At 51.8% G+C, this 24,800-nt stretch overlaps 3 protein-coding genes across 6 annotated transcripts; 2 read left to right on the top strand and 1 right to left on the bottom strand.

Annotated features, from left to right (window-relative positions):
• The first annotated feature begins 308 nt into the window (after positions 1-308).
• ROGDI (rogdi atypical leucine zipper) lies at positions 309-6,801 on the top strand. 3 transcript variants are annotated; one of them, XM_054714235.1, is made up of 11 exons: positions 309-443; positions 521-592; positions 1,393-1,475; positions 1,641-1,695; positions 2,398-2,478; positions 3,646-3,741; positions 4,975-5,073; positions 5,428-5,541; positions 5,639-5,688; positions 5,776-5,800; positions 6,227-6,801. In XM_054714235.1, exons 1-11 carry the CDS (start codon positions 399-401, stop codon positions 6,266-6,268), a joined length of 762 nt encoding a protein of 253 aa, XP_054570210.1. In that variant the 5' UTR covers positions 309-398; the 3' UTR covers positions 6,269-6,801. The 3 variants fall into 3 exon arrangements, with proteins under 3 accessions (XP_054570210.1, XP_008139845.1, XP_054570209.1); XM_008141623.3 differs by having other exon boundaries at positions 311-443; positions 5,776-5,902; XM_054714234.1 differs by lacking the exon at positions 521-592 and having other exon boundaries at positions 312-443; positions 5,776-5,902.
• A 523-nt stretch (positions 6,802-7,324) lies between these two features.
• SMIM22 (small integral membrane protein 22) lies at positions 7,325-13,103 on the bottom strand. Its single transcript, XM_054714159.1, has 6 exons — positions 13,034-13,103; positions 11,434-11,649; positions 9,300-9,358; positions 8,086-8,392; positions 7,699-7,845; positions 7,325-7,614 (listed from the first exon to the last, which is right to left on the bottom strand). Exons 5-6 carry the CDS (start codon positions 7,817-7,819, stop codon positions 7,325-7,327), a joined length of 411 nt encoding a protein of 136 aa, XP_054570134.1. The 5' UTR covers positions 7,820-7,845; positions 8,086-8,392; positions 9,300-9,358; positions 11,434-11,649; positions 13,034-13,103.
• Positions 13,104-13,143: 40 nt separating this feature from the next.
• On the top strand, positions 13,144-24,512 carry SEPTIN12 (septin 12). Of its 2 annotated transcripts, none has more exons than XM_028145605.2 (10): positions 13,144-13,245; positions 13,570-13,761; positions 16,992-17,120; positions 17,203-17,284; positions 19,026-19,163; positions 19,309-19,426; positions 19,516-19,611; positions 22,416-22,512; positions 24,052-24,103; positions 24,186-24,512. In XM_028145605.2, exons 2-10 carry the CDS (start codon positions 13,599-13,601, stop codon positions 24,385-24,387), a joined length of 1,077 nt encoding a protein of 358 aa, XP_028001406.1. In that variant the 5' UTR covers positions 13,144-13,245; positions 13,570-13,598; the 3' UTR covers positions 24,388-24,512. The 2 variants fall into 2 exon arrangements, with proteins under 2 accessions (XP_028001406.1, XP_028001405.1); XM_028145604.2 differs by having other exon boundaries at positions 19,309-19,435.
• The last annotated feature ends 288 nt before the right edge of the window (positions 24,513-24,800 follow it).

Raw genomic sequence — 24,800 nt, 5'->3', positions numbered from 1 at the left:
GCCAATCGCCAGGCGCGGCGAGAGACAGCCATTCCGCCGGCCAATAGTGCGCAAGTGGGTAAGGGCACCCTATCAGAGCCCGGAAGGGGCGGGACGAGAGCGCTCCAGCCGAAGAGCAGCTTGGATGCGGCGCCGGCGGCTCGTGCCGACGGCATCTCGGTGGAGCCAGAGCGGGCGGGTTCTGACTGCAGCCAGCCTAGTTTCATTCCGCAGTGTCGCGAGCCGGGGGCGGGGCGGGTGTCCTCTCAGCCAATCGGTGGAATAGGGCGGTGGTTCGGGGCGTACTAGTTCCCACTTAGCCAATCGGCGGCGGGGGCTGGGCCCAGGCGCTGAGTACCGACCGAGCGACGGGCGCGGACCGCCGGCCGGGGACAGTAGCTGCACAGCGAGCGGTGGCGATGGCGACCGCGATGGCACCGACGGCGGTGGAGCGGGCGGTGCTGGTGAGGCGCACGGGCGGTTGGGTGGGGCAGGGTGGGGACGGCGGGCCCGGGCGGCTGACCGCGGCCTGTCCCGCCAGGAGGAGGAATTCCGCTGGCTGCTGCACGACGAAGTGCACGCCGTGCTGAGGCAGCTACAGGACATCCTAAAGGTAACGTCTCGCGGGTGGCCGTGGGCCTTTGCGCGCGTCCACCCTCCGCAGCCTTCCCTAGTGCGGCTCCCCCCCTGGCCGGCCGCGACTGCCTCCCTACAGCCTACTGGGTACGCGTAGCGCAGTGTTCAGGCGGGGCTTTGCCGTCGGTGGACTTGGGAGTCTAGTCGGGGGCGCCAGCAGATAATCACCCTGTTCCACCAGCAGCTGTGTGAGTGCTGTGGGTCTGGGTGAGCCTCGGGGTCCGGACGGGGTAGGCCTTCTTCTTTGAAGCAGTGACATTTAATCTGAGATCAAGGACCCCAACATTGTGACACTAGCTAAGTACTCAGTCTCTCTGGGCCTCCCTTTCGTCATTTGCAAAAAGGAAGTAACAGTACCTGCCTCAAGGTTGACCTGCAGATAAGCCAATCAACTCACAAATGTTCAGGCATTGCCAGAATTGCGGGTTGCCATGACTACCGGGGTTCCCTGACCCTGTTCCTCATGAACATGTTTTTTAAATGGCAAAAAACATGTTCACCGGGGCACCTTAACCAAGCTGGGAGAGTAGTCCTATTTTATATCCCCATGTTGGCCACAGGCCCCCAGGGAACAAGGAAGGAGCTGTGGTATTGGCTTGGGTAGGACCTGAAACTCGGGCCCTGGAGGAGGAGCCAGAGCCGTGGGAAGGTGCCCTGGGGGCTTGGGTAGGACGTTCCTGTGAGGCCAGCCCATCTTGTACCTCCCCTGGCCCACGTGGGAGTGGGACTTCTGGGCTGGATTGGGTGAACTTTGCCCCACTCCCCTATCCCCCCCAGGAAGCCTCTCTTCGCTTCACTCTGCCAGGCTCAGGCATGGAAGGGCCTGCCAAGCAAGAGAACTTCATTCTGGGCAGCTGTGGGTAAGCCCTGGCTTGGTGGAAACCCCTGGGATGGATTCCTTAGCGGGGTAAGAACACCTGGGTTGGAACATCCTGTGACAGAGCCACAAGCGGCCCAATGGGAAGGCTGGGTGGTGGGAGGGATCAGCTGCAGGTTCTGCTCTGACCCCCGTGTGTGTGTTGCAGCACGGACCAGGTGAAGGGCGTGCTGACTCTGCAAGGGGACGCGCTGAGCCAGGCGGTGAGTCCCTCTCCTTTCTGTGTTGCTGGAGAAGCCAGTGGGGAAGAGCATGGGGGCCTCCTGCTTATCTCAGCTCTGCCACTGACTGGCTGTGTGACGCAAGGCAGAATCCTTGACCATTCTGGGCCTCAGTTTCTTCGTTTGTAAATGACAACAACCCCCAACTTCTTCATGAGAATAGTGCGAGGTTTCATTGAGTACAGGAGAGGGATGCTTTGCACCTGGCCCAGCCCAGAGTCTGGGCCTGGTGAAGCATGGGCATTGGCAGGATCAGGCTGGCCCCAGATCAAAGTGGAATCACCATCATCTGAGCTCCATCTGCACCCGGCCCTGTGCCAGGTGCCAAGGTATGGGAGAAGGTCCCTGTCCTTCATGAGTGGGTATTCAGTCCATTAGCCTGTGCACATGTTCTCCGTCTGCCCACCATCACATGCCTCCTCCCAGCTGAGGCCACCTTCCCCTTTCTTGGCTTCTTTTCCCTTTCATTTCTTTGTGGTTCCTCTTGAGCCTGAGTTCCTGTTTCCTGACCTCCTGTTCACCCCCCCAAATGGCCATGGTATTGGGAGTCCTATCTCTCCCTCCCCTGCCTAGGAGAGGCTGGGGCCTGAACCACCACTGTTTCCACCCTTGGCTCTAAGGCTCAGAATGGCCAGAAGCAGAAGGGCATCCCTCTGCCCAGCTTACCCCACTCTCACCCATCAGGATGTGAACCTGAAGATGCCCCGGAACAACCAGCTGCTGCATTTTGCCTTCCGGGAGGACAAGCAGTGGAAGCTGCAGCAGGTAACCAGGCCCTTCCCCAGCCAGGGCTCAGGCCATCGGACAGGCAGGGGCAGGCCTGCACAGTGGTGCTAAGGCCTCCAGGGGCAGGGCACTGGGGATTTTCTGCCACGGCAAGCCCGATAGGGTGTTTCCTAGCAGGGAGGCTGGGGTGGGAGGAGCCTGGGCTCCAGAACCTAGCCTTGTGGGAGGTGGAGAACCTGTCTGTATGTCCCCAGGCCTTAGCCAGAGCCACAGGGATCCCCCTTGAACTAGTCAGTCCCTGCCCAAAGCTTCCAGGGGATTCTCATGGCTCTTTTTTTCTTTTGTTAATAATTTTTTATTGATTTCCGAGAGGAAGGGAGATGAGGAGAGAGACAGAAACATCAGTGATGAGAGAGAATCATTGATAGGCTGCCTCCTGCACACCCCCTACTGGGGATCAACCCCACAACCCTGGCTTGTGCCCCAACTAGAAATTGACCGTGACCTCCTGGTTCATAGGTAGAAGCTCAACCACTGAGCCACCTGAGTCAGGCTCTTTTTCCCCCCTCTATTATCAATGTCCCCTTTTGCCTCCACCCTGCCCCTGCCCCCCCGCTAGGGCTTCACCACATTATTGTCTGTCCATGGACTATGCATATATAGTCTTTGATTGCTCCATGGCTCCATGGACAAAGTCCATGCTCCCTATCAACTCCTATGTGACTGGGCCTCAACTTCTGCTCCCCCACACACAACTGGCCACCAGCAGTCTCCCTCTTTGGGCCTTTGCTCTTGCTTGTCTCTCTACCTGGAGTTCTCTCCACAAGCTTTTCTCATCACAAGAGTGATGAGTGTCAGCTCAAGAATCACCTCCCTGGGGCCTCCTCAGATCCCCATTCATAGAGGCTCCCCTAACCCCCTCCGTCACCCTGTTTATTTCCTTGTGTGAGCCATGCAGTCTGTTTCTTGTGCCTTTACTCTGTTACCATCTGTCCTCCTTTAGAAAGTAAGCTCCATGAGGCCAGGGACCAAGCCCGCCTCAGTCTGTGCCATGTGCAAGCACCCAGCCAGGGCAGGAAGCCAACAGCTGTGGGGGTGGAGTCAGGCAAGCAGCACCCACCCACCCCTCCGAGGATGACAGCCCCTCGGAGTGGAGGCTCATTGTCTGGGCCAGCCCACTAACCACTCTGTGGGCACTGTTTTCAGATCCAGGATGCCAGGAACCACGTGAGCCAAGCCATTTACCTCCTCAACAACCGGGATGAGAGCTACCAGTTCAGGACAGGAGCAGAGGTCCTTAAGGTGAGTTGCCTGCAGGGACAGGGGAGCCAGGTTTCCCATACCCACCCTGACCCCTGACCAGGTTCCTGGAGAACTCTGCCCCCATATCCTCAAGTATAGCTGACTGTTAACCCTTCACCTCTCAGTGTACACATGTCCATCCAGCTATAGTCAAATAGCTCATAGCCCAAGCTTCAGAATCAGACCTGGGTTCTGATCCTAGGGCCTCCACTATTAGCTGTACAACTTCAAGTCACTTAGCCACTCTGTGCCTCTATATCTTCCCCTGCAAAAGGGGGATAAGATATAGTTACTACCAATTGTTACAATGCAGGTAAAGTGGCCCCTAGTAAGTGCTCAGTAAATAGTAGCTGCTAATAGTAGTACTAGCAATAAGAACAAACCCTGGCAATGAACAAAGTCAATTCACAAAGCATGGAGGGGAGTACTGAGTCTGGATGCCCTGGACCAGTCCTCAGGTGGTTCACCTACTCCCTCTAGACCTCTGATTCTTCATATGAAACTTGGAACTAGATGGACTAAGGTCCCTCCCAGAAGTATGAATGCCCCGGGGAGGGAGGGATATAAGCTGCAACCCCATGCCTCCTCCCAATAGTTTTGCCTTTCCTGAGAGCCTGGTCAGCCTAGCACCTACAGCAACAGCTGGAAACAGTGCAAGCTGGGGCTCAGAGGAGTCCAAGCAAGGGCACTGCTCTGTGATAAAGGAAAGGGATCAGTTCTAGATGGTTCCACAGTTCACGAGCTATGTGACTTTACCTCTTCAGAGCCTCAGTTTCTTCACCTGTGAAATGGGGTTGATGTCTGACTTAAGGCATCAACTCAGCTGTCCCATTGCTTCCTTCAGGAAGCCCTCCCTTGCCCCTTGCACCCTAGCCAGATTTGGGCCCCTTGTAAGCTCCTTCATTGCCTGTATCCCCATCCACCAAGCCCTTATGCCCCTGAGACTAACTCCTGGCATCTCCTTCCCAATTGGACCAGTCCACAGAATCCCATTCAGTAGAACCTCCTGGATGGGTGGTACATAGTACAGACATCCTACCCTCTCCCCCCCACCCCTCCCCAGACCCCAATTACCTGCATTTTTAACAAGCCCCCATTTTAGGGTGGTTCGGGCCCTGAGACCAGGACCACCAGGGCAGGAGCTGGAGCCACCATAACTTTGTCGCTCCCTGATGCTGGGGTGTGGGGGATGGATTAGCCCTTGCAGCAGCTGTGACTAACCCCTCCCTCCAGCTGATGGATGCTGTGATGCTGCAACTGACCAGAGCTCGCAACCGGCTGACCACCCCGGCCACCCTCACTCTGCCTGAGATTGCCGCCAGTGGCCTCACGGTCAGTGCCTCGGGCCAAGACAGCGGGTCCCTGGAAAGGGACACAGGGGTGCCAAGGGGTCAGAAGCTCCAAATTGTCATCAGTAGGGGTTCTATGTCTATGTCTATGCAGTTTTCTGAGATAGGGTCCTCAGCTTCCCTCCTGTGTCCCCCCAGATACATCACCCTATCGAGTCAGTGGTTCCCAACCCAGCAGAGCAGGAAGTTACCCAGGGCACCTGGGAAGAGGCTAGATTGCCCCAGTCGATATGATGAGAACTGAGATTCCCCCAGGTGGTTCTTGGGGGGCTTCCCCCTGCCCTGCCCTTATCTCACTTGCCTGCCTTCCCCACCCCACCCCACCCCCGGCCTCCAGCGTATGTTCACCCCTGCCCTGCCCTCCGACTTGCTGGTCAACGTCTACATCAACCTCAACAAGCTCTGTCTCACTGTGTACCAGCTGCACGCCCTGCAGCCAAATTCCACCAAGGTAAGCAGAACCCTGCCAACCCCTGACCTCTGCCCCCACTGACCCATGCCCTGCAACCCCAAAGGCCTGAGACTGCGTCTGATGCTCTTCTGCCTAGAACTTCCGCCCAGCTGGAGGCTCTGTGCTCCACAGCCCTGGAGCCATGTTGTAAGTACACTGTTGGGAGGGGTGCCCTGGAGGGCCCTCTACCCCTCAGGGGCTGCGGGACTCAGGGACCTGACCCTCTGCCCACAGTGAGTGGGGCTCCCAGCGTCTGGAGGTGAGCCATGTGCACAAAGTGGAGTCGGTGATCCCGTGGCTAAATGATGCCCTGGTCTTCTTTACTGTCTCCCTGCAGCTCTGCCAGCAGCTCAAGGATAAGGTGGGAGCACAGGGGTGGTGGGGTCTGGGCTGTGCCACAGTCTCAAACAGATGAGGCCAGCCAGGCAATATCCCCTTCATTTTGGGGGTATTCCAGGGGCTCTTGTCTCAGGACCAAAGCACCCCCAAATCTTAAGGCCTTTTGTACCCGCCGCACACAACAGGCTGATGGGCCATTGTGCTGCTGGGCAACAGTACGCTCTCCCTGACACATTGCCCTTGGATAACCTTGAAATCTCACCTGAGCCACAGGGTGCAACAGGGGCCAGGCCCCCCAGCACCACCACTCACCATGCCCCCCCCCCCCACCTTCCTCCCTCCCTAGATCTCGGTGTTCTCCAGCTACTGGAGCTACAGGCCTTTCTAAGCAGAGCACCCAAGAGCCTGTCCCCCTGAGAAGTGGCCCCTACCCAGGGTGTCCCTGCCCCTACCATACACACCCTGGAGTGCGGCCCAAGCCAGAGCCAGCACTACAGGCGATTTACTTCCCTCCTTGCCTGTCCTGCCCGTCACATTTGCACAGATGGGAGTTGAACACTGGAACTTCTGGAATGAAGGGAGGCTGACTTGCTTTTTGTTTTGGATGGGGGTGGGTCAAGGAGGTGGGGTCAGGAGTTGGCCCACATTCCAATCCCTACCCTTTGGACTCAAGGTGGAGCCCAGCCCAGGGCTCTCCTTCCTCCCTGCTGAGCTGCCTGCCTGCTGAGCTGCCCCCAGGTGAGGGGCAGCTGCACTCCTCCTCCCGCTGGAAGGTGAGGAGTGGGTGGTGACCCTAAGCTGTGAGTTGGGAGGGAAGAAGGAAAGGGCAGACAGAAGCCACCTACCATGAGCTGGGGTCCCTTGACTGTTTACTTAGCAATCCTACCAGGGCCTCCAAGAAATAAAGATCATCCAACTTTATTTGGACCCCTCTGTCTATCCATCTGTTTGTCTGTCTGAGTAGGAACCAAGCCTGGGGGTCCCTGATTGTAGGAGCCAAGTGGAGCACCCAGTGACTGAGCCCCTGGCCTACTCATGCCTCCTTTGAGAGGGTCCTCTGGCTGCTGAGGGGCTGAGTGGAATGGTGACAAGAGGTCTGCCTGGGGGTTTGGGCCCCGAGTTTGAGCCCAGCTTGCCCTCCCATGGAAAGTTGCTGGATGACCCCCAGCAAGTCGCTTAAGGTTTCCTGGTGACAGTCATGCCGGCGCCTAGATGGAGTCTAGATGGAGCAGTGAGTACTTGCATTGCCCACCCCTTGGTGGGAGGTTGGAACGCACTTCAGACTCAGGATCTGGACAGACAAGGCCTTGTTGCTGTTGCCCAGCAGGGCATGTGAGAGAGGGGCTGGGGGACTCGCCTCATTACGGTTCCAGAGCCATGTTACTCAGTCCCGTGGGGTTCTCCTGTCAGAGAGGAACAGGGGGAGCCCAGTGGGCTTTAGGCCTCAGTTCCCTGCTAACCCCCCATCTGGAGGAGCCCCAGCAGCCTCTCCTCCATCCCAGTGCAATGCCTGGCCTCCCAGGGCCAGTGGGCTCACCTGCTTGGCACTCATTGTCTGGGATCTGGAGGAGTGGGCGGGGCAGCAGCGGGGGCAGCAGCGGGAGCAGCAGCGGGAGCAGCAGTGGGAGCAGCGGCGGCAGCAGTGGCAGCAGCAGCGGCAGCAGCGGCAGCAGAAGCGGCAGGGGCTGCAGCAGCAGTTGAGGCAAATAAGCAGCAGCAGGAGCAACAGAACGCCTGGGGGTGGGACAGGTGTCCAGACATGGCCCTCCACCTAGGGCCCGGTACGGGAGGCTGATGGGCCCGAGGCAGAGACCATACCCAGGACAATGAGGAAGATGATGAAGTAAGTGGTGTCCCACTTGGACTGGAACAGTTGGTTGCTCTTCAGTTTCCGCAGCACTTCCTCTGCTGTGGTCTCCAGATCCTTCAGGTTGGCCATCCCAGCTAGAGGGTCCTGGATGCCACCTGCCCCGACCCCCCCAGAGGGAAACCCTTAGAGCTCGGGCTCCTCTGGGGCCAGGTCACATACAGGCCCCCCACCATCCCGCCCCTGCCCCTTCACATGGTCCCTCTAGGCCCCGGTTCCTGCCCCAACTTCTCTTCCACTCCTCTCCTCGCTGGGCCCTTCCCTTGGTCCTGAACCTGACCTGGCCAGCCCCTTCTCTTCCCACTTCCCCCAGCAACCCCACATGAGACCTGACCTGCCTCCAAGCTCTCCCAGCCAGGCAGGCCCTAACCCCTGGGAGCATAGGCTTCCTGCTGCCTAATTCCTGGGAGCATAGGCTTCCTGCTTCCGGATCCACTCCACCTGAGGCCTTAGCAACCAGCCCCTCTCTCCCCACGGCCAGCCAGGGGCCTGTGTCCCAGCAGGTGTGCTTCCTGCTTGCCAACAGCAGCTGGTCCTGCTGGTCTCAGGAGGAGGTCACGGGCCTGTCAGCTTCCTCGTTCCAGGGCTTTTTCACTTTTTCTCAGTAGACCATACAAGCAGCCTGGGACAGGAGGCACTCAGCTGCTGCTGACCATGAATAAAGGAAAGACAAAAAGAAGAGAGGGAGGGAGGAAGGGAGGGAAGGAGGTTAAAAAGGAGAAAGGAGCCCTGGCTGGGTGGATCAGTTGGTTGAAGCATCGTCCCATATACCAAGAGGTGGTGGATTTGCCCTGGTCGGTGTGCTCAGTGGTTGGAGCATCGGCTCTTAAACCAAAGCATCACGGGTTCACTCCTTGTCGGGATGTGTAGAAGAGGTAACCAATTGATGTTTCTCTCTCCCTTCCTCTCTTTAAAAAAAAAAAAAGAAGAACATATCCTCGGGTCAAGATTAAATTTAAAAAATAATTTTAAGGAGAAAGGAGGGGAAGGGAGAGAGGAAGAAGTATCTTTTCCACCACCCTTCTTGAGCTGCTGGGTATACCTGGCACCATATTAGAAGTCTTAGATCCTTATTTTCTCTGTTCTATTCCTCACAATAACCCTATGGTTATCTCTCAAAAGAGCTCTTTGCCCAGAAGTTGGGGCTTGGGGCCCCTAACCCTGCCATCCCTGACCACGTCAGTGAGGCAGCTCTCACTCCTGCCTTCTTGGGGAGCACAGACGTTTCCAGGCCCACTAGGGGCCAGACACTACTCAGCACTTGAGGTTGGCTATAAAACAGGTAGACACAATGTTTTGTTCTCAGAGTGCTTATGATCTAGTAGGGAAGAACATATCAGCTAATGTTAGGCTCTATGTACATTACCTAACTTATTCCTCAGGGCAACCTTACAGTGGGTATTATTGCTATTCCCATTTTACAGATATGAAAACAGGCCTTGAGAAGCTCAGCAACCAGCTCTCAAGTCACACATCTAAGGGATTCATTTCCTGTTGCTGTTGTAACATACAACCACAAACATAGTGGCTTAAGACAATACAAATTTATTACCTCACAGCTCTGGAGGTTGGAGTCTAAATGGGTTGGCAGGGCTGTATTCCTTCCGGAGGCTGTAAGGGAGAAACCATTCCTTGCCTTTCCAGTTTCTATAGGTCATATTCTTTGGTCCATGCCCCAGCACCTCACTTTAACTTCTGCTTCCATCTTCACATCTTCTCTGACTGCCTTCTGGCTTTTCTCTTATAAGGAACCCTGTGATTACATTGGCCCCCAGGATAATCTCCCCAGCAAAATTCTTCATCACATCTGCAAAGAACCCTTTTGCCACTTAAGGTGACATATTCACAGGTTCCAGGGATTAGGAGGGAAATATCTTTAGGGGCTATGATTCTAAGCCAGTGATGGCGAACCTATGACACGCATGTCAGCACTGACACGCGTAGCCATTTCTGATGGCACGCGGCCGCATGCCGAGGATGAAACATTTGCTGCTCCTGAGGATGAAACATTTGCGACTAGAGTCTTGGAGTTAGTTTTTTCCTCAAAGTGGCACACTACCCGAGTTATGCTCAGTTTTTTGGCGAGGTTTGACACACCAAGCTCAAAAGGTTGCCCATCACTGTTCTGAGCCAACCACAGCCAGTGAGCAGAGAAGCCAGAATTGGGACTCAGGCATTCAGATCCCAGAGCCCTTGACCATCATGTTACGGGGTTTCCTTTGCTGGGATCCCCGTCTTACACCCTCCATCCTATTCTGAAATCTCAGATTCCTGTTGCAGAGGGAGGGAGGATATTTTTAAACCGACTAGAATGTTCTCTTGTAAAAATGAGGAGGGAGTAGGGTGCAGCCACTATGGAAAACAGTCTGGCAGTTCCTCAAAAAGTTACACATAGTGTTATCATATGACCTTACAATTAATTCCATTCCTAGGTATACACCCAAGAGAATTGGAAGCAAGTACTCAAAGGCTTGTACACAACTGTTCACAGCAGCACTAACCACCATAGTCAAAAGGTGGAAACAACCCAGTGTCCGTCAACTGATGAATGGATAAAACGTGGTCTATCCATACAATGGAATCTTATTCATAAAGGGAATGAAGCACTGACATGCTACAATATGAATGAACCTCAAAAACATGATGCCAAGTAAAAGAGGCTAGTCACAAAAGGCCAAATATTGTATGATCCCATTTATATGAAATGTCCAGAACAGGCAAATCCATAGAGACAGAAAGTAGTGGTTGCCAGCAATGGGGGATATCGACTGAGTGCTTAGTGGTTATAGGGTTTCCTTTTGGGGTGATGAACATGCCTTGGAACTAGGTAGAGGGTGGTTTTGCAACCTTGTGAATGTACTGCTAGTAAATGCCACTGATATGTTCACTTTAAAATGGCTGATGATTAATTTTATGTTATGTGGACTTTATCTCAGTTGGAAAAAAGTGGGGAAGGGAGGCCAATAACTTCAGCCCCTTCCTCTCCCGCCGCCCCCCCCCCCCCCACACTCGTTGGCCTGGCTGAGTGGTGAAAAGGCCCACGCTCCCCTCCCCTCCCCACTGGCCCTCAGTCTTACAGCCCAGACTCTTGGGTGCCTCGTTTCTTGTTTGTGATTCCCATTATGAAATTAAAACCTTCTCATTAAAATCTGGGAAACTCCCAAGGTGTTAAAAGACAAAACCACAAAGAGGCCCCAGACCCAAACAGCAATGATGGGTGGGGGAGGGTTCAGGCAAGTCAGACCCCAGATTCGGATCCTGGTCCCAGCTTTTAACACCCACCAGTGTGTGTGTGACCTGAAACGCCTGACCCCTCTCTGCCTCAGTTTCCTCATCTGTGTGTGAGAACAATGGCCCTTCTTCAGGTGGTTGTGAGGATTGACTGAAATAATCGACGTAGAAGTAAGTGTCTCTGGCACAGTGACGTACAGCAGAAAGCAGGCACTAAGTGGCCATATGTTCTCTCACTCATTTTGTGGCTGTGATCCCCTCTAGCTCTTAGTTCTTGGTATACATTTGGGCTCACCTGCCATCCTCACACTGCTCAGACCGAGTTAGCCTCCCCTCCACGTCTCCCAAACAACATAGCCAAGAGTGTCTTGCAAATGACTGCCGCTTTCTGACCCTCCAGTTCACAATCGCTGAGACTTTCTTCCCAACATTTTTCGGAATCCCGTATCACTCACGTGTGATGGTTTTCCTGGAGAAAGTGCTTTCTCTGCAGAGAGGCTTATTTCCGTAGGGGACATGCCCAGGAGCAGAATGTGCTCCGGTTCAAGGTCATACCACAGGTCACTGGCACTCTTTGGTCGTCTGCATCTAAAGTTCTCATTTGCTTTGATGAGGCCAGCCTTGCTGAATCCCTCGAGAGCCGTGGAGTTGTAATTTGAGAGATTTTTCTGCTGGGAATGGAACCACGTTCAGGGCAGACTCTTGTCCCAGTCCTGCCCTGGGCCCTGCCCAGCCCCACTTCCAGCCTCCAAGCCTTGACAATAAAGGTTAAGCCTCTTGTCAGATGTGTAGACAGTGGGGGAGTAGAAGAGTGCGGGCAGAGAGGGACAGGCTGGTTGGAGCACAGGACAGTAAGAAGTGTATTGGGGCAGAGTTGAGTCGATGGACAGAACAACACTAATAGTTTTACTGGCACACAGTCAACGCCCTCCCCTTTACTTTTCTGCTTTCACAGCTGACGAGTAGTTGCAACAGAGATCTTATGATCTGCAAAACCTGAAATCTAATAGTTCTCCTTCAGTATATACTGTCTGAGAACTATTTATCAACATCAGAGACCGAGGATCGCTTAGGGCTTGCAAACTCAGGTGCCAGAAAATAGGTGAGGAAAAAGTGAGATGGATTTGGTATAAGAAACATCAGAGAGCCTGGCTGGTGTGGCTCAGTGGTTGACCGTCGACCTATGAGCCAGGAGGTCAAGGTTTGATTCCCAGGTCAGGGCACATGCCCAGGTTGCAAGCTCAATTCCCAGTAGGGGGCATGCAAGAGGTAGCCAATCAAGGATTCTCTCTCATCATTGATGTTTCTATCTCTCCCTCTCCCTTCCTCTCTGAAATCAATAAAAAAATATATTTTTTTTAAAAAAGAAACATTAGGGAAGGCTGAGGACTGTAGAAAATTGAAGAGCATATGGCCCAGCTAGAGAGCAGCTTGAATCAGCTATGGGCTGGGCCCAGAGTTGCCAGGGCTTACAATCTCTAAAATAACATTGGAAATCTAGATCTTCGTGTAAATAAGAAAAGAGACCGGAAAAGATGAGCCCATGGCCTCAGATTTCATCTCTGCCGTTTCCTCATTGTGTGTGTGACCTTGAGCAATCCTTGACTCTTATGTATAAACTGGGTTATCTATAAATGGCATAGTAACAGCACTTGTTTCATAGGCTATGATGATTATTAATCAAGTTCTCCTTCTATGGCCCCTGGAACAATGCCATGTAATTAAGTATTTGCTAAATTGATGCTTTGATTTTCAATGCTGCCAATTTAAAACACTATGGTACCAGCAATGGATAGACCAAAGAAAGTACATGGACGATCTGCTTTCCAGCCGTAGGTGATAAGTTTGCATCCCCTGGCAGAGTGGTTAAGGGACATGAACTTGGAAGCCAGAGAGACTGGCTGAATGAAGCCCGGATCTGCCACTCATACCATCTAGGTAACCTTGGGCAAGGGAGCTGCCCTGGGCACCTGGGTTCCTGTCTATAGTCCTAGGCCAAGGTCGTTGTGAGGATTGCAGGGTAGTGTCTCAAACGGGCCTGGAGGAGCAGCTTACCTGTCCCTGCCCTCAGCTCCCTGCTGCAGAGGAGCCCCCAGGTGGTATCACAGGGAGCAGTAGGGCTTCGATTCTTCAGTTAACTGTCACCTTCTCCCCTCCCCCTCACCACAAACACCAGGATCTTCCAGGACAGGGCAGCCCCTAAAGCTCCCACAGGAGCCCAGGGCCTCCAGGTGCCATACGAGGCTGCTTCTCTCTCTCTCCGACAGGTCGGCCGCTGGGCTTTGCTGGGTAGCATCTGAGCAGAGAGTCTGCCTGAGCATGGCTGGGTCTGGAGTGGGAGCTGGGGTACAGGAGAAACAGATCCCTGGGAAGGTGCATGTCCAGATGGAGTTCGGTCTCCCTCCAGAGGCAGCTCCCCTGGGCACCGCTCACCAAACCCCTTGGGCCATGGGCGCCTGGAGGATAGACAGATCAGGGGCATAATGTGTGGGAGTGTCTGGCAGCAGAACCAAGGAGTCAGGGTTCAAAATGAGAACTCAGATGTTCCTCCTCTGGAGCCCCAGCAACCCTCTTCTCCCCACCTCACCCAGATAACAGGCATCGCCGTGCCCTTGGCCCCATGGACCCCCTAAGGCGATCCCCCTCCCCCGGCTCATCAAGGCCCACCAGCCCCAGGACCCCGTCCTGCGAGATGCTTGGTTATGTGGGCATCGAGGCTGTGCTGGACCAACTGAAGATCAAGGCCATGAAGATGGGTTTTGAGTTCAACATCATGGTGGTGGGTGAGTGAGAGGCGGGGCTCACAGGAGGACCAATGGGCCAGGGCATGCCGCCTCACCTCTTGGGGCCTTGTAGTTGAAAATCTGGGAAACACTGAGTTAAAAGACAAAAATCACCCATAAAGCCCCAACAGAACAATAAAATATAGGCCGAGGAAGGAAGTGGTGAACATCCCACTCAGATCGTGGTCCCAGCCCCAAGCCCACCAACCCAGCAGGGAGGGATCTTGGGCATAGCCTCTGACCTCTCTTTGCCTCAGTTCCCTCACCTGGCTTAACACAGTGCCTGGCGTTTCCTAAGTTCTCCCTGGGTCAGTTTATCTGGAATTGCTTTTTTTTTTTTTTAATTTATCTTTATTGTTGAAAGTATTACAGATGGCCCCTTTCCCCCCTGCCGACTCCCTCTACCCCACACCTGCCCTGGAATTGCTTTCTTATATATTCACAATGGATTTTGTAGGTCAATACTATACTTTTTAATTTTTTTTAAATTTATTGATAGATTTTAGAGAGAAAGGAAGGTAGGGAGAGAAAGAACATTGATTTGTTGTTCCACTTATATATGCATTCATGAGTTGATTCTTATATGTACCCAGACCGGGAATGGAACCCAAAACCTTGGTGTATTGGGACAACACTCTAACCAACTGGCTACCTGGCCAAGACCCTACTACACTTTTAACAAAACAAACTAGATACATCAGGGCACAAAATATTGGAGTGTGTATCTCCAATTAAGGACATTATTCTAAGGCAGCACTGTATAATAGAAATGTAACATGAGCCACATATGTAATTTTTAAATTTCCTAGTAGCCACTTTAAAAAAGTAAAACAAGATAAAGTTTTGTTGTTGTTAATCTTCACCCGAGGATATTTTTCCACTGATTCTTAGAGAAAGTGGAAGGGAGGGGGAGGGGCAGAGAGAGAGAAACATGGATGTGAGAGAGACACATTGATTGATTGCCTCCCTCATGCACCCCGTCCAGGCAGAGGGGATTGAGCTTGCAACCGAAGTACGTGTCCTTGACCAGAATCAAACCCAGGACCCTTCAGTCTGAGGGCCAATGCTCTATCCAATGAGCCAAATTGGATAGGGCAGAAGAAATTAATTTTAATCATCTATTTTATTTAACCCAGTATGTGCCAAAATGCTATTATCTCAACATGTAATCCATCTAAAAATTCATATCTTTTACGTTCTTCTTGTCTTACCAAGTCTATAAAACCTGGTTTGTATTTTCCACTAGTAGCCCATTGCGCAATATCATGCGCAGTAGGCCCCTCGCCGCTTCTACAGGAGCCGTGCGGCTTCCGCGGAAGCCAGGAAGGACCCATGCCGATTCCACGGGAGGCAGGCCCACCGTCTCCTCTCTGGGGCCTGCGCTAGGCCACAGAGGCTGCGGGCCGGCCTTCCTTTCCCTGTCTGTGTCCGTTCCGGCTCTGGGGGGCCGGCCTGAGCCGGGCGCAGCGACGAAGCAAGCATTCCGCCAGGCTGCTCACACTGCCCGCTGTCAGCGGCCACCCATCCCTTCCCTCTCCAGGCGTGGGGGACTCCAGCGGGGCTGAGAGGACTGGGTGCCACCGTCTTGTGGCTATGGGCGCTGCCATCTTTGTGATGGAGTGATGGTTAATTTGCATATTACCCTTTTATTAGATAGGATTGAGGGCACATCTCAATTCGGATCTGCCATATTGCCAGGTGCAATAACCAGGTCTGGCTCCAGTGTTGGACAGAACAACCCTAAGGACAATTTGGTTATATACACAAAGGTGTATCCTGGGTTGTACAGTCAGGTGTTTCCTACTGGGAGATGTCGTCCACAGAGTTGGAGAAGTAGCTCACAACCCACAGGCAGGATGCAAGGACCTCTCCAAGGAGCAAAAGTAGTCAGACACAAAAGAGTACCTGCTGAGTGATGCCCTAGGTTAGTGGTCGGCAAACTCATTAGTCAACAGAGCGGCCAACCGCAGTGTGCCAACCACTGCCCTAGGTGAAGGGAGAAAAGAACTGCCCCTGCCGTCGATATAAGGTAGGAGAGTGGCAGTCCCAGGAGGACGGGGTTAATAGTCGCTGAGATGGGGCATGAGTGGGCTGTGGGGAGCTGTGTGTTTTGTGACCTGGTGCTTCGTACACAGGTTATTTCATTTGTAAAAACTTGAACTGCCCGTCAACACATAAGTGGATAAACACAATGTGGTCAGTCCATCCCATGGAATATTACTCAGCTGTGAAAAAGAATGAAATAGCGCCCTGGCCAGGTGCCTCAGTTGGTTGGAGCATTGTCCCGTACACAGAAAGGTACTGGAGTCGATTTCCAGTCAGGGCACATACCTAGGTTTCTGGTTCAATCCCTGTTCGGGGCACATGGGGGAGGCAACCAATTGATGTTTCTCTCTCACATAGATATTTCTCTTTTTTCCTCTCTCTCTCTCTCTAAAACCAATAAAAACATATCATTGGGTGAGGATTTTCTTTTAAAAGAATGAAGTGGTGATATATACTGCAACATGGATAGACTTTGAAAACATTAAGCTGAGTGAAAGAAGCCAAATACAAAAAGACAAATAGTGCATGAATCCATTTATATGAAATATCCAGAGTGGTAAATCCATAGAGACAGGAAGTAGATTGGTGGTTACTGGAGGCTGGCAGAGGGAACGGGAAGTGGCTGCTTTAAAGAACAGAGTTTCTTTTGGGGAGGTGATGAAAACGTTTTGGTGCTAGATAGAGGTGGTGGTTGCACAACATTACTAATGCACCAAATGCTACTGAATTGTTCACTTTAAATGGATACTGGTTGCCCAGCCGATGTGGATCCGTGGTTGCCCATCGACCTATAAACCAAAAGGTCACGGTTTGATTCCTGATCAGGGCACATGCCCAGGTTGTGGGCTTGATCCCCAGTGTGGGGCCTGCAGGAGGCAGCCGATCAATGATTCTCTCTCATCATTGATGTTTCTATCTCTCTCCCCCTTCCTCTCTGAAATCCATAAAAATATTTTTTAAAAACAATAAAATAAAAAAGAAATGGTTACTGGTTAATTCTTTTGTTATATGAATTTTGCCTCAATAAGAAATGGGGTAAGCATTGAGGTGAACACTTAGGATAGTATGCACTTCTTTTATATTTCTGTTATACTTAGAAAACTGTTTACTTTCTAAAAAAGATTTACGAGTTTGAGAAACACCTAAAATGTCCACCATTATTGCTGTCATCTGGTTGCTCCCAGGGCAGAGTGGGCTGGGCAAGTCCACGATGGTGAACACACTGTTCAAGTCCAAAATGTGGAAGTCCACCCCACCGGGCCTGGTGCAGGGGCCCATGCCCCAGACGCTGCAGCTGCACTCGGTGACCCATGGTGAGTGAGACCCCGCCCTCACCCACACCCCCACCCCGTCCCACCCAGTCCAATCCCTTCCTCCCTCCGCTCTCCTCCACAGTCATCGAGGAGAAAGGCGTGAAGCTCAAGCTGACCGTGACCGACACGCCTGGCTTTGGGGACCAAATCAACAATGACAAGTGGTGGGTCCTCTGGAGTGGGGCGGAGCCCTGGTTGCCCTGCCCCTGCCCCTGGAACATCCCAGCCCTGGAACCCCTGACTGTGGTATCTTTGAGCCTCAGTTTATTCGTCTATATGATGAGTGTACACAACTCTCCCGCCAAGATTGAAGGGAGTCAGCGTGTAAAGTTGTAGCCGCCGCCTGGCACAGAGTAAGCACTCAGTAAAGGCATAAGCAGGAGGTAGAAGCCCACACTCGGGACCCCGGGTTAGACCACTTTCTAGCGGCACAACCTGGGACTAGTCACGGAAGAAGCTCTCTGAGCCCCGGTTTTCTTTGTGACTTGGGAATGATGACACCCACCTTGCAGAGCTGTTCAAGGCTCTAAATGAGACAGACACACAAAATCAGGACTGGCTGCACAATCTGTGGAACCCAGTGTGATGAAAATGTGGGGCCCCTTGTTCAAAAAGGATCAAGAATTGTAAGAACACAAACACAGAACAGTCGACCAAGCCCGGGCCCTTCTCAGTACAGATCCCTGGGCTCCATTCACTCCACTGAAGCCGGCCCTGCACCAAATGCTTTGTTGGGCATTTGCTCCATGCAAGCTCTGTTCTAGAGCAATAAACAAAACAGGTGAACATCCTTGCTTGCATGGAATTTACATTGTCACAGGGGTGAGGGACAGACAATGAAAAAAATAATCGGTTAATCCGAGGGAGAGCCTGAACTCTATCATCCAAACAGGACATTTCTGAGAGCGACAGGGGTACAGAGCTGTACGGGGTTGCAATTTTAAGCAGAGTGCTCAAGAAAGACCTCCCAGAAAGGTGACATTTGTGCACAGACTTCCAAGAGATGAGAGAATGAGCCACGTGGACATGGGGGAAGGAGTGTCTGAGGCTGAGGGTGGCATGTGCAAAGGCCCTGAGGTAGGCAGGCTGGTGTGGATGGCAGGGCAGGAGGAATAGGGAGAGGAGGAGAGGGCAGGCAGGAAGCAGTGGTGGGGTAGTATAGGGCCCTGTAGGGCAATGTAAGGACTGGCTTTTGTTCAGTCCCTAGAGCAGTGATGGGCAACCTTTTGAGCTTGGTGTGTCAAACTTCGCTAAAAAACTGAGCATAACTCGGGTAGTGTGTCACTTTGAGGAAAAAACATTATTTCGCAAACGTTTCATCCTCAGGAGCAGCAAATGTTTCATCCTCGGCATGCGGCCGCCTCAGCGGCCACGTGTCATCAGAAATGGCTACGCGTGTCAGTGCTGACACGCGTGTCATAGGTTCGCCATCACTTTCCTAGAGGCTGAGCAGGAAAGGGATGTGATCTAACTCCTGCTTTTGAAAGGATCTTCTTGGCTGCCATTGACAACAGCCCACAGAGAGAAGGGGCCCAGGGAGAGGAGTCAGGAAATCCTTCCACAGTCAGGCAGAAGTCCACCATGGTTTGAACCAGGCCAGCGGCAATCTCTCTTGTTTAATGCTCACCCTCCCCACCCCAAAGTATTCTTATTGTCCCCATTTTATAGACAGGAAAGATGAGGCCTCAGCTCGAGAATGGCAGAGGGCCTCTCTGATGATGCAGGGAGTAAAGATGAGGAGTATACTCAGGTGCCCAAGCACCTCAAGTTGTGCGAGACCAAAGGTCCTGTGTCCTGGGCAAACGGGTTAATTGGTCATCTGCAGGGGCGACTACCCAAAGGACCCAGGGAGACAGGTGGGGCTCCTGGGCACAGCCCTGAGGTCGGGTCCATCCCCCACCCCAGCTGGGACCCCATCCTGGGCTACATCAATGGACAGTATGAGCAGTACCTGCAGGAGGAGCTCCTCATCACCCGCCAGCGCCACATCCCCGACACCCGGGTGCACTGCTGTGTGTACTTCGTGCCGCCCACGGGGCACAGGTGAGGTGGCTGGGCCGACCAGGGCAGAGAGGAGGAGGAGGGGGAGGAGAAGGAGGGGTTCCTGGCATGGGCTGTGGGCTGGCATCCCCTCACTCACACACTTGCTGCTGCCACTACCACCACCATCACTGTGCTGCCTGAGCAGCCTGCGGCCCCTGGACATTGAGTTTCTGCAGCGGCTCTGCCGGACTGTGAACGTGGTGCCCGTGATCGCTCGGGCGGACAGCCTGACCATTGAGGAGCGAGAGAACTTCAGGCGCACGGTGATCTGGGTGCCTGAGGCGAGGATGGGGTTGGTGGGGGTGGGGAGGAGCAAAGTGCATAGGTTGACCTGAGGTTCCCTGGTCCCCAGATCCAGCACAACCTGAGGACTCACAGCATAGATGTGTACCCACAGCAGTGCTTTGATGAGGACATCAATGACAAGATCCTCAACTGCAAGATCCGGGTAAGGAGGCCGTGGGGGCAGGGAGGCTAGTGGGACGAAGGCAGAGTGATTTTCTTCCCACTCGTTCTTTCCATCTGAAGATTATACTGGGAGAAATTTCACATATTTCTAGCAGATGCGAATCTCTAAGGTGAGCAAGAAATAAGTCATATGAACAGCCCACAGAATAAGAGAAAATGTTTACAAATGCTATATCTGATAAGGGACTTGTATCCTGGTTGTAAAAAGATCTCTTACGAATCAATAATAAAGGACAACCCAATTTAAGAATGGGCAAAGGATCTTGAGTTAGACATTTCCCCAAATACTTTATAGGAATGGCCAATGAGCATATGAAAAGATGGTCGACGTCGTCGTCAGTCATCAGGGAAATGCAAATCACTTCACACCCACTAGGATGGCTATTATCCAAATGACAGATATAACAAGTGTTAGCGAGGATGTGGAGAAATTGAAACTTTCACACACTGCCGGGAGGAATATCAAATGGGTGCTGTAGCTTTGGAAAACAGTTGGACAATTCTTCAAAAGGTTAAACACTGCCCTGGCTGGTGTGGCTCAGTTGGTCGAGCACTACACCATGCACTGAGAGGTGGCTGGTTCCATACCCGGTCAGGGCACATGCACAGGTTGTGGGCTTGATTCCCAGTAGGGGACATGCAGGAGGAAGCTGATCGATGTTTCTCTCTATCGCCCTCTCTCTAAAATCTCTCTTTAAAATCAATAAAAAGACTTAAAAAAAAAAAAAAAGGTTATACACTGCCCAGCCGGCTTAGCTAAGTGGTTGAGTGTCTACCTATGAACCGGAGGTCACTGTTCAATTCCTGGTCAGAGCACATGCCCACATTGTGGGCTCAATCCCCAGTGTGAGTTGTGCAGGAAGCAGCTGATCAATGATTCTCTTTCATCATTGATGTTTCTCTCTCTCTCTCTCCCTCTCCCTTCCTCTCTGAAATCAATAAAAATATTTTTCAAAAATAGAATCTTTCAAAAAAAAAATAAAAAGGTTAAACACTAAGTACTCTGTGACCCAGTAATTTCTCTCCCAAAAGAAATTAAAACCTATGTCCACGTAAAAACTTATACACACGTGTTTATAGTAGAATTATTCGTAATAGCCAAAAAGTGGAAACAACCCAAATGTCCATTAACTTGTGAATGGATAAACCAATGTGGTCTATCCACACAATGGAATCTTACGGCCGTAAAAAAGAATGAAGTTCTGATAGGTGCTACCACCTGGATAGACATTGAAAACATGATGCTCAGTGAAAGAAGCCAGACACAAAAGGCCACATGCTGCATGATTCCATTGTAGGAAATGTCCAGAATAGGCAAATCTATAGAGACAGAAAGTAGATTAGTGTTTGCCAGGGGCTGACAGGTTTCTTTTGGGGATGATGGAAGATCTCTGAAATTAGATTGTGCTAATAGCTGCACAATCTAGTGAACACACTACAAACAACTGGGCTGCACCTTCAAAAGGGTGAATTGTGTGGTAGGTGACTTATATATCAGTAAAGCTGTTACAAAAAAGAAAGAGGAAAATAGCTCACATCTTCATTTCCTCTGAATTCCAACTCCAAGCCCCATCCTGCTGTCCGCAGGGTGCAGTCAGTGTCAGTCCCCTGGAACCTGAGAAGCACCTGCATCATCCGTAGACGCCAGACCTCAACTCCCGCCCTGGGGCCCCTGGGGGCCCTGCCAGCCTACACAGTGCTTTCGCTTGGACTAGAAAAAGGGCAACAGCTGCCTTCCCAGTTGCAGGCCTACCCGGATTTCAGCCCTGCACATCCGTACATGGAGGCCCTGCTTCCCACCTGGCACCCAATTTCTCTACACATCCCCTCTCTCCCTCCCCACTGGAGCAAGGAACAGGATTCCCCATGAAAGATTCAAAGCACCCGACCTTCACCAGCTCTGCATTCTGGCCTGAGGCAGGCAAAGACGACAGCCTGGCCACAGCCCGGACAGAGCCAGACAGAGCACAGGGATCACCTTCTCAAATTAATGTCTCAGTAAATCATCCAACAGAACATTGATCCAGGGTTTAGTTGCTACCGGCTGGGAGGCGCATAAGAAGTGTACAACGAATGGTTACTATTATTAGCATCAAATTACAAATTCTAGCGATAAAGACAAACCCACGTACAGCACTTTGGAGTCCACAAGTTTGAATCTCCACTTCCAGTCAGGAGCAAGTAAAACGACTAGAATTGAGCACAGGGTTCAGCAAACATTTTTGTGACAGGCCAGGTGATGGTAAATACGGATTTTATGCTGTGTGGGCCAAGCCGGCTCTCGCAATTACTCAGCTCCGCTGTGGTAGCGTTAGAGCCACGTAGACTAATAACTGAACGGACGGGGCTATGTCAAACTTCACAGAGGGAAACAGGAGGTGGGCCGGGCTGCTGGCCAACCCTGGTTTACAAAGCTATCGCGTTGAATGTGATTACTGTTCCTGTTTCATAGTAAGGTAAGAGACTGACGTCAGCAAGCTTTTAGTCACGTGACTATTAGTAACCACACTGTTTCCAAGGGTTACTCTGCTAACCCTGAATAATGCTAAGCACTTCCCAAACATTCACAAAGCTCTAGGTCAGTACTATTAGGACTCTCACCCTACAGATATGGAAACGGACTGAGGCACTGATTCGACTTTACATCTTCTAACTCATTAGATATCTTGTGGTGCTCCTTCTACCACTTTCCCCCACAAAAGACAGCCCTACCCCCCACCTCGGGACCTTTACTCTCCACATGCCTGGCAAGGCCAACCTTCTGGTCTTGTCCTCTCCCCAAAGGACCGGATCCCCTTTGCTGTGGTCGGGGCTGACCGAGAGCACCTGGTGAACGGGAGGTGTGTGTTGGGCCGGAAGACAAAGTGGGGCATCATTGAAGGTCAGTGCAGGCGTTTGGGGAGGACACCGGTGAGAATGGGTTGGAAGCCAGGACACACCCTCTTGCCTTTGGGACCCTTAGCACCTATCACAGGGCCCTAGTGATTAAGCCCACAGCCAGGGAAGAGACAGACCTGGGATCAAGCCCCTTTATAGCTGGGAGGCCTCAGGCAAATTACTGACACTCTGGACTTCAGTTTCTTTTTATTTTTAAATCCTTATTTATTTTTCCATTGATTTTTAGAGAGAGTAGAAGGGAGGGAAGAGACAGAGAGAGAGAAAACATCGATGTGAGAGTGACACATGGATTGGTTGCATCCCACACAGGCCTCGAGCAAGGCCAGGGATCAAGCCTGCAACCAAGGTACATGCTATTGACTGGAATCAAACCTGTAAGCCTTCAGTCCAGAGACCAACACTCTATCCACTGAGCCAAACTGGCTAGGGCTGGACCTCAGTTTCTTCACAGCAAAATGAGCATGATAGTAACATCAATCTCATAGGGTAGTTGGAAGAGGCAGAGCCACCACTTTGGACAGTGCCCAGCACCCAGAATTTATTGAAGGCCTACTATGTGCCAGGCATACTATGTGCTATTCCTAAGGGGAAGACAGGGAAAATAGGACCAATAGGGTTCCTGTCCCCATAGAGCTGGCAAGATGACGACAGGTGGGAGAAGCATGATGAAGGCAATACGTGGGGTGGGAGAGGAGGGCTACCTCAGGGAGCAGAGAAGGATAAGGATAAGGCTATCAGGTAAAGGAGCAGCAGTCAGAGCCTGAGCCCTGATTTAGCAATATAATTATTAAAAGTAGAATATAATATCTATTATTCTTGTGTATATACTATATTATCTTATGTATATTATACTATATACAATATAATTTACATACATTATATTATATGTATATTTATATACAATACATTAAACAATATATACTATATGTATACATTATATTATACCATATGTATGCCATATGTATACATTATATTATATATACAATATAATATATAAGATAATAAGTGACCAGTGGATTGACTGATTTAACAACTATTTGTAGGAGCCACCTGTACCAGCCACTGGGGTCACAGCAATGAATAAGTAAATGAAGGAAGGAATCAATGAATAAATCAATCAAGAATGGGAGGTGGGCCCTGGCCAGTGTATCTCAGTGGTTAGAGCGTCGGCCCATGAACTGAAGGTTCTCGGGTTCGATTTCCGGTCAAGGGCACTTACCTGGATTGCTGGTTCAATCCCTTCCCCGGTCAGAGTGAGCACAGGAGGCAACCAATCGATGTATATCTCACACATCGATGTTTCTTTCTTTCTCTCTCTTCATCTGTCTCCCTCTCTCCCTTCCTTCCTTCCACTCTCTGAAAATCAGTGGAAAAAAAATATCCTCAGGTGAGGATTAACAACAAAAAAAGAATGGGAGGTGGGATAAGACAGTAAGAAATGTGGGGAAAAGATGGTGGTGGGTACAGGTGTTGTGCAGCATACAGTAGGCGCTCACTCGGTGCTAAGTATCCTATCTTGCAGTGGAGAACATGGAGCACTGTGAGTTTCCCCTCCTGAGAGACCTGCTCATCCGGTGAGGGTGCAGGGAGCCCAGGGCAGTGGCGGGCAGGGGGTTGCAGTGGCCAGCTCAGGCTGACCTGCCATCTCTCTTCCAGCTCCCACCTCCAAGACCTGAAGGACATCACCCACAATGTCCACTATGAGAACTACCGTGTCTGCAGACTCAACGAAAGCCACATGCTGCCCCGGGGGCCCGGCTGGGTGAACCTGGACCCAACCCCTGCCAGTCCCCCGGCCATCCCCGGGCCCTCACGGGCGTGCCGATGGGCCCAGGACAATCCCTCAGAGGAGTACTGAACCCAGGCACACCCCAGGCCACCTGCGTTTCCCACGTGCTCAGCAGCCCCCAACACACACCTGTGTACCAGGACATGTATTAAAGTGGACATTGCTTTTTAGGACAAGCTGTGCTTTGAAAACAAAAGGAGTTTTGTAAATGACTTCTTTGAGCTATCCTCAAAAATGGATTGGTTCTTTTTTAAGTAACAGCATGAAACCCAGGCCCTGGGGCGTCATGAGGCGCTGGTGGGGTGTGCCTTGATGGTGGACCCCCTTCTGCCCCAGAACTAGAGTCAAGTTCCAAATCAGACTCTGCCCTCCATCCTCACCCTCCCTCCAGCCCAGGGCCAGGCCCATGGTGTCATAACACTCCCATCTCTGACCATCTTCCCCCAACACTGTGGCCCTGCGCCTGCCTTCCTACCCTACCC

The sequence above is a fragment of the Eptesicus fuscus genome, chromosome 4 (assembly GCF_027574615.1).
Source record: "Eptesicus fuscus isolate TK198812 chromosome 4, DD_ASM_mEF_20220401, whole genome shotgun sequence".
Classification (NCBI taxonomy): Eukaryota; Metazoa; Chordata; class Mammalia; order Chiroptera; family Vespertilionidae; genus Eptesicus; species Eptesicus fuscus.
Note: the sequence above shows the minus strand (reverse complement) of the source record. Positions and strands in the feature narration are given on the sequence as shown.